Source organism: Giraffa tippelskirchi, chromosome 5, assembly GCF_054371585.1.
Source record: "Giraffa tippelskirchi isolate mGirTip1 chromosome 5, T2T-mGirTip1v1.2.pri, whole genome shotgun sequence".
NCBI lineage: Eukaryota > Metazoa > Chordata > Mammalia > Artiodactyla > Giraffidae > Giraffa > Giraffa tippelskirchi.
The window spans coordinates 190718904-190734198 of record NC_137279.1 but is presented as its reverse complement, the minus strand read 5'-3'; the positions used below and the strand labels follow the sequence as shown (position 1 = coordinate 190734198).

The following is a 15295-nucleotide window of genomic DNA, read 5'->3' as shown; positions in this document are numbered from 1 at the left end:
GGAACCAGTTTGGGCCAGCTGGGCCTTGTGTGAAGCAGGAAAGTCGCCAAGGGTGTTGGGTTTCTCCCTGCTCCCCCTCCCTGCTGAAGGAAACTTTGCTGGAGCCCAGGCTCCCCTGAGAAGTCACCCACGTCGTGTTCCTTTCAACCTGGGGGCAGTTCATGGCTTTTACAAAGAAAGGGAAGGCTGTAGAGAGGGCTTGAGTGAGCCGGAGCGGCTGTTTAATTAAATTAAAACGTCAAAAAGCAAAAACCTTTCCTTGTGTTAACGTTTAGCTGATATTCCTTTGTACTGGGGGCCAAAATATACAAGTTGAAGGAAAAACCCCAGTGAGTTGTCCCGTCATTCAGTGTCCCAGGGGGTCCATTCAGCTCAGCAAGTGGAAGGCACCCTGCTTCCAGAGGCTGGGGAGGGGCCAGAAGCGTCCCCAGGTCCCTGCCACTGGGGCCCCTTGTGGAGTCTGCGGTGGGGCCAGAGGAGGTTGGAGCCCTGCTTTGTGTAACCACGAAGAGCAGCATGCTGGGTGGCCCCAGTTCAAATTATCAGCTGATGAAAATGCTCCAATGTATCACCTCCCCCAGCATGTTCTAGAAAGGTGAACGGTTCCTGGTTCTTGGTCTGATCCTGCCCCCAGGCCCCAGCTTGTTGCCAATATCATTTTAGGCAAAATCTCCAAGTCTGTTTGCATATTTTGGAAGTTTATCTCTTAATTACTGTTCGTCTTTACCTGTGAACAGGTAGAAAATGTGATCAGCAGTTTTCTGAACAAGGAAGGTAATACATGTGGGGTCTTTTCTGGAGCCAAAGAGTCTGCAGGGCAGAGGGTGGAAGTTGGCATCAGTTACCAGCCCTGAGGGCCCCCTGGGGGCCTATGTCTCTCTCTCTCTCTCCCTGGAGACGAGGTGCTGTGGTCTGTAAGCAGCCAGCAGCCGCTTGTACCACATCACCGCTCCAACGGAAAGCCCTGCCCTCCTTGGAGATTTGTTAGGATTTTATTAAATGCACTGATTTAAACTCACCCATGAGTTGTCATCTTCACAGTAGAAAAGGAAATATCAGAAGCTTAGACAGCGAAACAGAGGAAACAAACCTGAGTTTTATGCCCACCTGTCACCTGGCAGTGAGGGTTTTTAGGATGAAACCAAAATCGAACTCAGAAGTGTGATGTGACCTGACAGCAAACAGGTAAAGCATGTGGGCAAAAGGCTGCTGCTCCCAGCCAAGGAGCCAAGGAGCCGGGGAGAGGGGAGCGGGAGGCGGAGGAAGGGAGGTCAGGTGCCAGACAGCTGCCTCCTCTCTTTCCCCACGGGTTTGGCAACCATGTTGGGAAGAGGGCAGTGTTGACTCGTGGTAAAGGAGGAAGCTGGACTTTCGAAAGTTTAAGGAAATCAGCAAATTCTTGCAGCAGATAGGCCTCCTTCCAAGACCCATGTGCGGCCTTCACCCTCGTGATGTCAACAGTCCTAGTGGAATTTTGTCCTGCTGAGGCTTCCCTGGTGGCTCAGAGGGTAAAGCATCTGCCTGCAATGCAGGAGACCCAGCTTCAATCCCCAGGTCGGGAGGATCCCCTGGAGAAAGAAATGGCAACCCACTCCAGTACTCTTGCCTGGAGAATCCTATGGACGGAGGAGCCTGGTGGGCTACAGTCCACGGGGTCTCAAAGAGTCAGACACAACTGAGCAACTCCACTTTCACTTTTCTTTCAGGCCGCACAGTAGCCTCTTAGGAGCCAGGAGCTGTCAGTCCTGCCGTTGATCTGCAGACGGCAGCTTTGTTTGACCCGGTGTCATGGTCTGCTGGGCCGTCGCAGCAGAACAGTCCAGACTGGTTGCCTTAAACAACAGACTTATTCTCACAGGTCAGGAGGCTGGAAGTCCAAGCCTGAGGGGCTGGCAAAGTAGGTTTCACTCTGAGCCCTCTTTTCTTGGCTTATGGGTAGCTGCCATCCTGGTAACTGGCTGTGTGTCTGCATGGCCTCTTCTTGTGTTTGCAAAGGATGGAGGAGAGAAAGAGAGACAGGCAGAGAGGGAGAGAGACGAGGACACACATAGAGGGAGAGACAGAGAGAGAGAGACACACAGAGAAAGACAGAGAGACAGAAAGAACACGATGGGGGTGCATTCTTACAAAGTCACTAACCCCATTTTGGGGGCCCCACCCTCAGGTGGACTTTCCTTGCAGCTCAGTCATTATAAAGCATCTGCCTGCAATGCAGGAGACCCAGCTTGCCTGGATCGGGGAGATCCCCTGGAGAAGGAAATGGCAACCCACTCCAGTACTCTTGCCTGGAGAATCCCATGGCCAGAGGAGCCTGGTGGTCTACAGCCCATGGGGTCGCAAGAGTCGGGCATGACTGAGCACCTAAACCACCACCCTCAGGACCTCATCTAAGCCTAATCACCTTGCAAAGGCTCCATCTCCAAATACCTTCATGCTGAGAGTTAGGGCTTCAACCCACTGACTTTGGGAGGACACAGTCATTCAGTCCATAGCACCTAGCAAGTGCAGACGACTCCAAGCTTGTGGATGAGCAGAAAAATACAGGCCGTACAGGCAGAGGCCCCATTGGCGGCTTCCATTTAGGAGTCGCCCCGAACTAGGTTCTTGTGAGAGAGAATGGTGATCGTCCCCTTTCTGTGCTAGAATCTCAGCCCAGACGTGTCTCTTACCCTCCATCTGTAGTGGATTGGATTGTGTCCAGAATGATACATCCACATCCTAATCCCCAGTACCTATGGCTGTATTTGGGAAGAGGGTGTTTGCAGACATAACTAGTTAAGGCTATTCCTGGATTTCGGGTGCGCCCCGAATCCCGTGACCAGTGTTCCTGGAACAGGAGAACACAAAGATGCAGAGAGGACAGCCCTGTGAAGACAGCGGCCGGGGGGGAGCACCTACAAGCCAGGGACCACCCATCACTGCCGCCCCTACTAGGAGCCAGGCGGGGGCGTGGAACAGAGCCCCTCCCAGAACTTCCGGAAGGAACCAGCCCTGGTGACACCTTGATTTTGGACCCCTGACCCCCACAACTGAAATAATACATTTCTGCCATTTTAAGCCACGCATCTTGTGGTCATTTGTTCTGGCAACCCCAGGACACTCACACGAGTGAGAGTGTGGAGGTTTTCATTTTAAGCATGAAGCCATGTCTACCAGAACCTCCCAATAAGCCCCCAGCCCAGCCCAGCCCAGGCCTGGGCAGGGCAGCAGCTTCACCTGGAGCACCCCACAGGCTCCCCTGCAGTCTCTGGTTTAGTTTTGTATGTGACACAGCCCATAAGCTATGGGGCCAGAACACCTTTTTTAAAATAACATTTGTTTTATTGAAGTATGATTGATTTACAATGTTGTCTTAATTTCTTCTGTGCAGAAAAATGATTCAGTTATGCATATGGATACATTCTTTTTCATTCTCTTTTCCATGATGGTTTATCACGGCATACTGAATATAGTTCCCTGTGCTCTCCAGTGGGGCCGTGTTGTTTATCCATCCTGTATGTAAGAGTTTGTATCTGCTAATTCCAGACTCCAGATACACCCCTCCCCCTCCCCTCCCCTGGGCAACCACAAGTCTGTCCTACGTGTCTTTCTGTTTCATAGATGAGTTCATTTGTGTCAAAGATTCTGCATTATGTGATATCATGTGGTATTGGTCTTTCTCTTTCTGACTTACTTCACTTAGGATGATAATCTCTAGGTCCATCCAAGTTGCTGCAGATGGCATTAGTCCATTCTTTTTCATGGCTGAGTAATATTCCAGTGCATATATGTACCACATCTTCTTTATCCATTCACCTGATGATGGACATCTAGGTTGCTTCTAGGCCCTGACTATTGTAAACAGTGCTGCTATGAACGTCGGGATGCACATATTTCTCTAACTAGAGTTTTTGTCTTTTCTGGATATGTGCCCAGGAGTGGGATTGCTGGAGCATATGGTAGCTCTAGTTTTAGTTTTTTGAGTAACCTCCACACTATTTTCCATGGTGGCTGCACCAATTTACATTCTGGGGACAAAACGTCATGGTGTTACTAATTAGCTCCCTTAAAGTCACATCACTTGGGAAAGCTCTGAGAAGGGGAAAAGCAACCTTCACGTGAAAGGTGGATTGCCCAGGATGTCAAATGGAAGGTTTGGGGTAGCTCTTTCATTGTGTGTGATCGTTAAGCAGAGACACGGATGCATACAAGTCCAGGTGCTCACTGCCCCCAGAGGTGACGAGTGAGAACACAGATGTCTACCTGCAGTGAGAGTATGCAGAGCACAGGCTAGGCTCCCACAGACTGCCTCTTGGGGAAGAGGGGCCCAGCGGCACCCCTAGGGCTGACACTCAAAGACCCCAGTGGGCTTGTCAGGAGGTGGGGAAGAGGAAGGATTCTAAGCAGGGAAGTCAGTGGAGATGGAAGGTCGGGAGGCAGAGGTGTGGATGAGGCTGGGAGGTTAGCAGGAGGCCAGGAAGGATTCAGGGGAGGAGATGGGCGATCGTCAGTTGCACTGCTGGACACCCACGGGGATGTGCGGACCCCTGGTTGCCAGAGACCCTTCCGTGCCACACATAGTCCAGAGGATTTGAGTAGGACCCCGGAGTCCATCTTCCCACACAAAGCCTCTGTGTAATCTACAAGCAAGTTCCTTGTAACTCTGCTTCTTCTGGAAACTGCCACCTTCCAGAAGAGGTGTTTGCTGAGCCTTGCCCACAGGGGGTGCCAGGGAGCATGGGGCTGACTGTCTCCCACTGGTGAGCTGAGCCCAGGCTGAGCTGTGGATAGAGACCTCGTTCTGCAGGCAAAGGTCGCTCTGGGCTTGTGTTTCAGGTGCGTTCTTCACCAAGGTGGTGGACTTGGGGGCCGCGTCTCTGAAGTTTGAGATCTGGGACACGGCTGGTCAGGAGAAGTACCACAGCGTCTGCCGTCTCTACTTCAGGGGCGCCAACGCTGCGCTTTTGGTGTATGACATCACCAGGAAGGTGAGGCTCACCTGGGCATGTCCCCACCCTCCAGGCATGAGGAGGCTACCTTCTGGATGCATCATGTTACTGGCCTATGCTGGTTCTTTATATTAAAATCATGACAACCAGTGGAGAATCCTTCAGTGAAAGTTGGTCACCTCCTCCAGGAAGCCCTCCTTGACCACCCCTCTTCCTGCTGCACAGTTTGTGCCCCTCTGTTGTCCTCTTTCTGGAGCATCACCATCCATCCCTCATGATTCCTTGGGTGGGTCAGTTGGACCATATTTTACACAGGGTGGCCACCGACACCTGCCTTGTCTTTCCTGGGACGGCTGAGGAAGAACACCAGGTCTGCCTGACGGTCCTGTTTTCCTTTTTCAGGATTCCTTCTGCAAAGTGCAGCAGTGGCTGAAGGACCTGGAGGAGGAGTTCCACCCCGGAGAAGTCGTGGTGATGCTGGTTGGCAACAAGACAGACCTGGAACAGGAGCGGGAGGTGACCTTTGAGGTGGGTCTGGAGACTGTCATTATGTATCAGTAGGGGAGATGGAGGGACCCCAAACACACGTGAGCATCCACTCGCACAGCCACATGCACATACACAATTCCCAATTCAGTTTCTTTTCTGGGCCAAGGTTTCTGGTCTCTCCTGGGAAGGTCAGACCCAGAGAAGGTGGCTGCCAGCTGCGGGGAGAGCCCTGATCATCACCATAGCTCCCCCACCCCGCACCGGGCACCGAGGACTGGCAAGGGCAGGCACAGCACTAGGAACGAGGAAACCATGGCCCTCTCCACCCCTCCCCCCCCTTTGAGTGATGTTGGTCTCAAATCTTCATCTTTGTGTTCAGCAAACTATTCAAGAAGTATGTGCTAAGTCACTCAGTTGTGTCTGACTCTTTGTGACCCCATGTACTGTAGCCCGCCAGGCTCCTCTGTCCGTGGGATTCTCCAGGCAAGAACACTGGAGTGGGTTGCCAATTCCTCCTCCAGGTTCGAGAAGGGGCAAATCCAAATTTATTTGCTAGGAAATGAGCAAGGAACAGAGGGCCCAGGAGCTGTAGTTCTGTAAAATGGCCAAGAGCAGAAATAATGCTCAGGGAGGTGCCTGTGAAGTGCTGGGAGCCTAGAGCAGGGAGCACGGGTCCGTGTGTGTGTGTGTGTGTGTGTGTGTGTGTGTGTGTGTGTGTGTGTGTGTGTGTGTGTGTGTGTGTGTGTGTGTGTGTAGGAGGTACAGGTGGTATCTGTGTGTACAGGTGTGTGCCTCTCTGTGTGTACAGGTGTGTGCCTCTCTGTGTGTACAGGTGTGTGTGTCTCTGTGTGTACAGGTGTGTGTGTCTCTATGTGTGTGTATAGGTGGTATCTGTGTGTGTATGGGGAGAGTGTGTGTGTATAGGGGGTACAGGTGGTATCTGTGTGTACAGGTGTGTGTCTCTCTGTGTGTGTACAGGTATGTGTGTGTGTGTGTGTAGGAGGTAAGGTGGTGTCTGTGTGAAAGGTGTGTGTGTCTGTGTGTGAACAGATGTATGTGTCTGTGTGTGTACAGGTGTGTGTGTGTAAATAGGTATGTGTGTCTCTGTGTGTGCACAGTTGTGTGTGTCTGTGTGTGTAGGAGATAAGGTGGTGTCTGTGTACAGGTGTGTGTCTCTCTGTGTGTAAACAGGTATGTGTGTCTCTGTGTGTGTGCAGGTGTGTGTGTGTAGAAGGTAAGGTGGTGTTTGTGTGTACAGGTGTGTCTCTCTCTGTGAATAGGTGTGTGTGTCTGTGTGTGCACAGGTGTGTGTGTGTCTGTGTGAACAGGTGTGTGTGTGTGTCTGTGTGTGCACAGGTATGTGTGTGTAGGAGGTGAGGTGGTGTCTGTGTGAAGATGGGGGGTGTGGGGTGCTTTTAGGAGAGGCTCTGGGTGGAGGAGCAGATATGGGAAGAGGGTGATAGGTGGCAGGGGGGTAGGCAGGGGAGGGAGGCTGGAGGCAAGGGGCTGCCGGAGAAGACCATGCTGCGCCCACCCTGGGGCTCAGGGGCAGAGACCCCCGTGGTGGAGGTGGGCTCAGCGGCGGGGATCTGATGGGTGACGTAGGAAGAGCGTGCAGAGGCCAGGTCAGGCTGTGGGGGAGATGGGACCCAGGTGGGGAGACCCTCAGGAAGGCCAGGGGTCCAGCTCTGGGGCGGACGGGGCCTCCTCCCTGCTCCCCCGGGACCCCTGCCCTGGGCTCAGCCTGCCTGTGGGTGGGGGACCCCATGGCTTAGACTGCATGGGAGCCGCCACCCCAGGGCCTGGGCTGTTGACCCCGGGACCCCAGACCCCACCCTGGCTCTTCACTCCAAACTCCCACTAGGCTGGGCCTTGGGATGGGGGTGGGGGGGACAGAGTGCACAGACCCCGGAGCTGCAGGTGCCTTGGCCGGGCAGAGGCCAGGCTGACCAGTGGGAGGTGACGCTTTCACAGTAATTTGGGGGCTTTTCATCTTAAAATAATTTCAGCATTACAAAACTTGTTGCAGAAATAGTACAGATAGTTCCTGTCTGCCCTTCTCCCAGCTTTCCCAGGTATGAACGGCTTACTTACATAAGCACAGAAAGTGAAAGTGAAAGTTGCTCAGTTGAGTCTGACAGAGGAAAAGAGGGTTCGATCCCTGGGTTGGAAAGATCCCTTGGAGAAGGGAATGGCAACCCACTCTGGTATTCTTGCCTGGGAAATGCCATGGGCAGAGGAGCCTGGCGGGCCACTCGTCTATGAGACTGCAGGTCTGGACATGACTGAGCGACTGAGCACGCATGAGCAGATATGAGCAGATATGAGCTACCTGGAGTCACCAAGTCTTCGTCTGGACCAGGTTACGTTGTCCTTTAGGACACAAATGACAACGGCCCATCTCTGTGTCTGGGAAGGGGCTGAGAAGCTTGGAGGGAGGGGGCGAGTGCAGGTCTGGGGGCCAGGGGAGGAGGGGTGGACACCGCTTGGGTGCAATGCTGCAGGCCTGGCCGGCTCAGCCCCCGGGGCCCGCTCAGCCTCCAGCAGGACCGTGTGGGGCCCAAGCTCCTCTTGGGAGGGTCCAGAGGTGAGGGGCCTGCCCGGGGAGGCCCCCAGGTCCTCCTTCATGCTAGCTTCCCGTGAACGCTTCTCCCCTTCTCGGCCACACAAGCAGCCCTGGAGCTTCCCAGCCTCCCTTGCTCCTCGCACCATCACTCCACGCAGGCCTGACCCCTGTGACACAGCAGAGGGGGAAGCAGAGAAGGGCCCGGGGGGCTCCCACCAGGCTGGCCTCACCCCCTTCCACGTCTCCTTCATTCTCGCTTTCAGAGCCCCCCTCCCCAGATTCCACGGTGGGAGGGGAGCCTCCCCACAGACCCCACTGGGGGCGCCAGGCTCCCTTCCAGTGAGCGCCACACCCCTCTTCCAGACCCCACTGCCCAGTCCTGGCCGCCTTCCCCAGGAGCCCCAGTAACAGAACGGGAGGAATGAGGTTCTCCACTGGTGCAACTGTCCCGTGGTCTTTCTGGGTCTCCTTAGGACATTTCTGATTAATGTGGACTTTCCACGGTCACTTCCTCCAGGAAGGGAAGGAGTTTGCAGAGAGCAAGGGGCTGCTGTTCATGGAAACCTCGGCCAAACTGAACTACCAGGTGACCGAGGTCTTCAACGCCGTAGGTGAGTAACCAACCCCCTGCCCTGGAGCCGGGGGTGGGGCGGGGCGGGGGGTGCCTTCTTCAAACGGATCTTCTTCTCTGGCCTCCTGAGGCCCAGCCGAATGTTGCCAGGGGCCTGGAAGGTGGACAGGAGTCAAGGGCGCCTGTTTCCTGGTTCCTGAGAGCATGGCAGGGGGGGAGGGCATCTCCAGGGGCTGCCGAGGGTGCAGGGGGTGCGCTGGGCTCGGAGGCTTCCCTCCCAGCTGGGCTTCCCCCTCCTGTCGTCCGCAGCCTGGGAGCTTTCGCAGAGAGAAGAGAGCAAGGAGGGCCAGAGGCGGCGGAGAGACGCCTCGCTGACCCCGAGTGAGCGGCCCTCACGGTGGGGCCGATGCTGTGCTCCCTAGAAGCGGACGCTCTGGGGGCAGCCGCGGGAGCGGGTACTCCCAGCCCGTGCCCTGGCGGTCCTCCGAGTGAGCCACGCCAGCTCCGTGGTGACAGCGGTGCTGACTCCAGTCCACCGTCAAGCCCAGAGCGTGCCTGAGTCTTCCAGACGCAGGAAGCTGGCATTCCTTAGCATAATTGCCTCCCAAGCTCGTGGGAATCGTTTGGGAGACATTTGTGTGTCCAGGGACCTCCAGAGGGTGGGGGCTCCACTTCCCCAGATGTCAGATCCCGCCTAAATCCCGGATGTCCTGGGGGTGGGCACGCCTGACCCTGCCTGGAGGTGCCCCCCTCAGCTGCCTGGCACCGGTAGGATGGGAAATCGGCCGGCATGCACTTGGTTCTGGGCAGGAGGCTGCCGGGGGTAGGCTGGGGGGTTTCATCTGCTCCTGGGATGGGAGAGAGGGGTCAGTAAGCCCCTCTGGAGCGGGCCACGTCGTCACCGGACCTCTGAGAGGGTCCCTGAGGGGGGCAGCTGGGGGCGGGGCGGGGGCCCCACTGTCCGCTTCTCGGGGTGAGTATGAGGACAAGATGCTTGGGCCCGTAGGCTTGAGGACTCGGGTTTCGAGCAGAGGGATACCTTCTTCTGTTCCTTTTCTCCTAAAACAAACCCCTTTCTCGCACGTGGTCTCTGGTGAGTTTGTAGGTGGGGGTTGTTACGCACGTCCCCCGAGGGCCCCCAGGCTGGGGGGCTGTGGCTGAGGTGGGCACCGGGCATCTTTCGGGTGGAGACACGTTACGGGCTTGCCTGGTTCCTCCCTTTAGAGAGGCCCCCACAGCCCTTCTGGGAGGTGAGCCAGCGGCCACGTGAAGGTAGTTCAGAGGCGGCTACTTGCGGGGCAGGTGGTGATGCTGGTTTCCCCTCTCAGACTGTGAGAAGCAGGTGTGAAATTTTAAAAAAGATGCCACTGTCACCCCCCCCCAAAAGTGGCTTCACGTTGTCATCTGTAAGGATCAACAGAAGGACAAACGTAAAGCGGCCTTCCCTCTTGACGTCCCCAAACATGTGTTTCTTTCCTTGACAATTTCCAGGTGAAGCCTGGCAGCTTACTGCTGCGAGCCCTGCAGTTTCTGACTGCAGTGAGTTTTTTATACGACCGTTCCCCTGAAGGTGGATCGTGTGAGATGTGAGCCCTTGCTGTATCAGACCGTTGCCCTGTGCTGTTTCCTCACTCAGGGTAGCAGGGCTGGATGGTTCAGTCGCTACCTCGTGTCCAACTCTGGCGACCCCCATGGACTGCAGCCCGCCAGGCTCCTCTGTCCATGGGATTTCCCAGGCAAGAAGGGGGTTGCCATTTCCTTCTCCACGGGATTTTCCCGATTCAGGGATTGAACCGGGGTCGTCCTGCGCTGCAGGCAGTCTCCTGCATTGCAGGCAGACTCTTTACTGACCAAGCCACCAGGGAAGCTGGCTGGGCTGGGACTCCCCCAGCAAAGGACGAGACCACTTTGGGGGTGGTGGGAGGCTGAGGTTGCCTCTGGCCACTAGATGGCGCTCCAGCCTCGTTGAAGCAAACCCCACTGCTCTAGGTCTAGAGAGTTGCTTTGCTGAACAATAGATGTCTTTCAGAGGAGTATCTGAGCCATCCAAGATGAAATAGGAAGTGAGGAAATCATGTTAGTTGTAGGATGCCCATATATGTGATTGCTTTCCTCCTGTCTTCTCAGGCTAGAATTTATTATTAAAGCATACTCTTTGACTTATTGCCACCTCCCTCCTTCACGCCTCCCTCCCTCCCCGCAGGATGGGATGGGGTACATGGTGACCCTGGAGCCTGGGGTCCCCATTGCCCCTTTCCTTCTCCTTTTCCCCCACGAGGCAGGTGGGGCTCAGCCCTGGAATCACCTGAAAGCCTCTGTAGGCAGTATCCCTGAGCCCAGCAGCTCCACGTTAGATCTGTCTGCAGGGCAGCTTGGGCCCTGGGAGGTCTAGCCCCACCCAGCGACCTAACATTCAGACACGGGGAGCTCTGCGGTGAGGGTGGGGGTTCTGTCTGTCCGTCCTCGCATGGGGCTCCTAGTGCCTGGTAGGATTCTGGCATGTGCCAAGCACTCAGCAAATGTGTCCCAGGAGAGGACTGAAGCTATTTTTCCCAGCATTGTAAAGAAAAGGCAGGTTTTTGCTTAGAAACAGCCTCCGCCACACCCAGGGACGGGTGTTTCTGGAGCCTCTCTGTGTCTGCTTCACACACCTGAGCTCAGCCCGCCCTGGACCGTGAGGTCGTGGTGGGTGTGGAGCCTGGAGGCAGATGAGTCCATGGGGTTGCAGGTGTTCCGGGCACAGACTCTCCAGGGTAAACGGTCCTGAGGGAGGCCAGTCTGTGAGTTCTCTCCTGTCTGCAGCTGGGGAAGCTGCTCCAGCCCTTCTCACAAGCCAGGGTGTGTGTGTGTGTGTGTGTGTGTGTGTGTGTGTGTCTGTGTGTGTGTGTGTGTGTGTCTGTGTCTGTGTCTGTGTCTGTGTGCGCGCGTGTGCGCGCGCATGTGCTCGTGGTGGAGGCAGGAGGAGCAGCAGAGCTGAGAAGCAGCCTCCGGGAGCAGCCCTGCTTCCTCTGCCTGTGGTCCTGACCTTTCCCCTCCGGCTCTGCTTCTAGCTCCTCCTCTGTCTCCCCTGGAAGAGCCCCCTGTGGCTGGAGGAGCTGACTCAGGAATCCATTCTTTTCCTTTTAAAATAGTCCCTTTTTGGAGGCCACATTTAGAACAACTTGAAATCATCTTACCATTTGTAAAATGTTGAATGAAAAGAAAAAAAATAAGAGAAAAGGGAAAAAAGGAGAAATACCTCCCTTAGAAGAATCCACTCAGGAGGAAGGAATCAGAGGATCAGCATCGTGCAGCCCATGAAGGACAGCTGGTCTCAGCAAGGGTACCCAGCGGGGCCCGAGTCCCTGGCCAGGAGCTCTTTAGGAGACAGGCTGCTGTCACGGGGCCCCAGGACTTCTGAAGATCGTTTATGAGCAGATGGGAAGCCGAGAGGGTCTTACAGTCTGCAAAGGGGCAGGCTTGGCCCCTGTCGGAGTGGGACCTGGAGCCCACCGTCAGATGCCATGCCATAGGACAGACGCAGAGCATTCGTGCCTCAGTGATGGCTGAGTCCCACCCTGCCCTTGGACCCCGCTGCTCAGATGACAGGAAGCACAGGGGCAGGACGGAGGGAGGAGGGCAGAGCATTGGGGGAGCAGGCGCCACGTGCTGTGTGTGGATCATTCTACCAGGTAACGCGTCTGGGCTCCTGTGAGAGTCAGTGTTGTGACAAAATCAGGTGACGAGGGCCTAACGGGAGGTAACTAACCGTGACCTCGAATCTAGACTGGAGTCTGGCTTCCAAAAAAACCAAAAAGGGCAGCTAAGAGTTCCTTGCCTTATTTGGGGGGTTTGGAGTATGGACGAAAAACTCTATGATATTATGAAATTCTTACAAAATGTTTGAGGCATGATGATAATTTTGTGGTTATGGTGGAGATTGTCCTTAATTTGAGGAGAAAGATGCAGAAATATCTAGGGGAAATGTGCTATCTACAACTTACTTCCAAGGGGTAGAGAGAGAGAAGAGGGGAGAGTGCGGGAGAGAAAGTAAATGCAGTGATAATTGTGGAAGCTATTTGTATTTTTATTGATTAACTCTAGTAATTTTCTGGTGGAACCTTTAGGATTTTCTGTGTATAGTGTCACATCGTCTGCAAACAGTGCGAGTTTTACTTCTTTTCAGATCTAGATTCCTTGCCCCTCCCTCTTAAAACAAGTGGAGCCAAGCCCTTTCCTCTTCCCTTCCCTTCACTTCTATCTCCCTCTCCTTTCCCTTTACAAACAAGCCTTTGAAACAGTCGTCTTTACGGACTCACTCGCTGTGTGATTCTCAGGCTGCTGGAATCGCCCACCATGATCCAAACATTGGATCATTTTGATCCCCTTATCAGAATTTTACTCTTGACCCATTTCCTCCTTTTTATATGTTCTTTTCTAAGAACTGTAGGCTTCCCTGATAGGTCAGTTGGTAAAGAATCCGCCTGCAATGCAGGAGACCCCGGTTCGATTCCTGGGTCGGGAAGATCCCCCAGAGAAGGGAGAGGCAACCTACTCCAGTATTCTTGGGCTTCCCTGCGGCTGGGGAGGGGGCAGCCCCGAGCCAGCCCCATCCACGTGGTCTGGGCTGGTTCAGCCTCCTCCAGCTGGCCAGTGAGCGTGGACCCCCACCTTCCTCCATTGGGCAGGGTGGCCGGGCCGGGGTTCTGCAGGCTGGCTCTGCATCCCAGCCCCTGCTGAGTGTGGATGGAAGGAGTCCCAAGGCCCGGGGTTTCCTGAGATCCTGCAGGCATGGTGCAGGCAGAGGTCTGACGGGCCTGAGCTCTGGGTTCAGAAGCAACTGGTTAAACTTGCCCGCCCGCTCCTGGCCCCAGCACTGGAGGGGCAGGCACACCTCGGGGAAGGGGGTTTACGTTCACAGAGCATCCGCACCTGTTGGCAGGTATGCAGGGGCTGTGCCACCCAAGCTCAGGACTGAGGTGGGTGTTCCCAGACCCAGGTTCATGTGGGAACCGGGGCTCCCAGAAGGTGGGGACGGGGCTCAGTTGTCCAGTCAGTGGTCATGCACCCCAACACCAAAGCGAGCTCTGCCTGAGGCAGGACACAGGGACATCCCCGTGCGGTTCGAAAGGGACGCAAGGTGGGGTTGAAATACTCAAACCTAAGAGTACTGGAAACAAGCAGCCCCTGTTTCTTTTTCTTCCCCAAGTACCAACAGGGAGGCAACAAGAACTGCAGCAGAGAGAGGGGCAGGTGAGGCGGAGGGGCCGTGATGCCCTCCCTGGGGTCCCTGCACGGCAGCCCTGTGCAGTGTGCAGCCTGAGCAACTGTTCAGGGTGGCTTGGGGGGATGGTACCGGCTGCAGGTGACCAAGGCAGTCCCAGTCCCCTGCTCGGGGCTGGGTGCCCTTGGGCGAGTCTTGGAGCCTCTGGGCTGCTGGGTTCTGAGGGTCCTTCTAGGCTAACGTCCGGGAGGGAAAGCACCGCCCACTCTGTCACCACACAGACACGTGTGAACAAGCCAGATGCTTTTATTAGGACCGGAGGGAGGGTCGCCGGTGGAGGAGGAGGGGCAGGAGGGGCAGGAGGAGGCTCCTGCCGTTACTCCTGGACCAGCTGGGCCATCAGCCGCCCCCGGAGGGCTCCGGAGGGCTCAGCGCCACCTTCCTGGGGGAAGCAGGCTGGCAGGCGTCGGGGGCCAGGCCTCGATCCATCCCCTGTGGCAGCTCTCCGCCGGCCGAAGCGGCCCACAGGCCGGATCCCGCGGCCCGCGTACCAGGCAGGGTTGATGTCGGGGGCTGGAAAGAGCAAGAACAGCGCGTGAAGGCCTGTGCCCTGGTGAGTGCAGCCCTGGTGGCAGGGCTGGGTGTGTGCTCAGCTCACTGCTGCCCGTCACCCTGGACGTGCCGGGACTACCCACCCGCACAGGAGGGCCGCCCGGAGCGCCTGTTTCTGGTGCTGGCGTGGCTTTGGGAAATGGGATTTCAGACTCACATCAGGACGCACTCCCCCCTTCCCTTCCTGTCCCCTCAACCCCGTTCTCGTGGGCGAGGTGCACTCAGCCCCAGGTCACCCCTGTGGTGAAGAGTGACCCTCCCCCATGTGCTGGGCCGGGGACCCTTGGGAGCAGGTGTTGGGGCCACCTGGGGGAGGGGTCTGTGAACAGGAGGCCAAGTCCCCAGCTCCAGGACGCTTAGCAAGGATGCCCCAGCTCAGGAAGTGGCCAGGCGCCCCCTGTGACCCCTAGGGGTGGGGGTTGTTGGGACACTCACTGCGGATCTCCATGGAGTGCTGGTGGGCTCTGCTGGCAGCCCCCTGCAGGGCCAGGCCCAGCAGCAGCAGGCAGACGAGCCAGGCCCCCGCCACCTTCATCCCACCAGCTCCTCGCAGAGGTCCCACTCGGGAGGGTGCAGCCTGGGGGCAAAGGTGAGTGCGCATGAGGGTGTGTGTGCACAAAGCAGGGCACCTCGGATAACGCCTCACACACTGTGTGTGTGTCAGAGTGGATGTGCGTGAGTGCGTGCACACATGCATGTACACGGACATGGGTGTGCACAGGTGTACGGCAGGTGTGCGTTGGGTTACACGCGTGTGCACGCAGCCGGGCTCCCGTGTGCGCTTCTCTGCTCTGCTGGGGTAGCAGTGAGCCCGGAACAGCAGGCGTGCCTGGATCTGTGCACAGTCCCTCCCTTCCCCGGGGACCCCAGTCTCTCCTCTGTATAGTGAGCATTCGATGAGGTGACCACGTGTGTGTTGGCCTCTC

At 56.2% G+C, this 15295-nt stretch overlaps 2 protein-coding genes across 3 annotated transcripts in view; one reads left to right on the top strand and one right to left on the bottom strand.

Moving 5' to 3' along the window:
* RAB17 (RAB17, member RAS oncogene family) overlaps positions 1-10713 on the top strand; it is a 38018-nt gene extending 27305 nt beyond the window's left edge. For both annotated transcript variants that reach the window (XM_081491121.1, XM_081491120.1), the window contains exons 3-6: positions 4816-4967; positions 5331-5456; positions 8501-8594; positions 8864-10713. In XM_081491121.1, the coding sequence (XP_081347247.1) occupies positions 4816-4967; positions 5331-5456; positions 8501-8594; positions 8864-8976 (485 nt within the window). In that variant the 3' untranslated portion in view covers positions 8977-10713. The remainder of the gene's footprint in view (positions 1-4815; positions 4968-5330; positions 5457-8500; positions 8595-8863) is intronic.
* A 3332-nt stretch (positions 10714-14045) lies between these two features.
* PRLH (prolactin releasing hormone) lies at positions 14046-14940 on the bottom strand. Its single transcript, XM_081491122.1, has 2 exons — positions 14805-14940; positions 14046-14330 (listed from the first exon to the last, which is right to left on the bottom strand). The coding sequence occupies exons 1-2, from the start codon at positions 14902-14904 to the stop codon at positions 14134-14136; spliced, it is 297 nt and encodes a 98-aa protein (XP_081347248.1). The 5' UTR covers positions 14905-14940; the 3' UTR covers positions 14046-14133.
* Positions 14941-15295: the final 355 nt, after the last annotated feature.

What these genes read in the sequence shown, in the direction of transcription:
- PRLH (XM_081491122.1), bottom strand. Translation starts at nt 14,904, where the DNA reads ATGAAGGTGGCGGGGGCCTGGCTCGTCTGCCTGCTGCTGCTGGGCCTG. An exon ending in GCACTCCATGGAGATCCGCA is followed by an intron (nt 14,331 to 14,804) that starts GTGAGTGTCCCA and finishes TGCTCTTTCCAG; the next exon opens with CCCCCGACATCAACCCTGCC.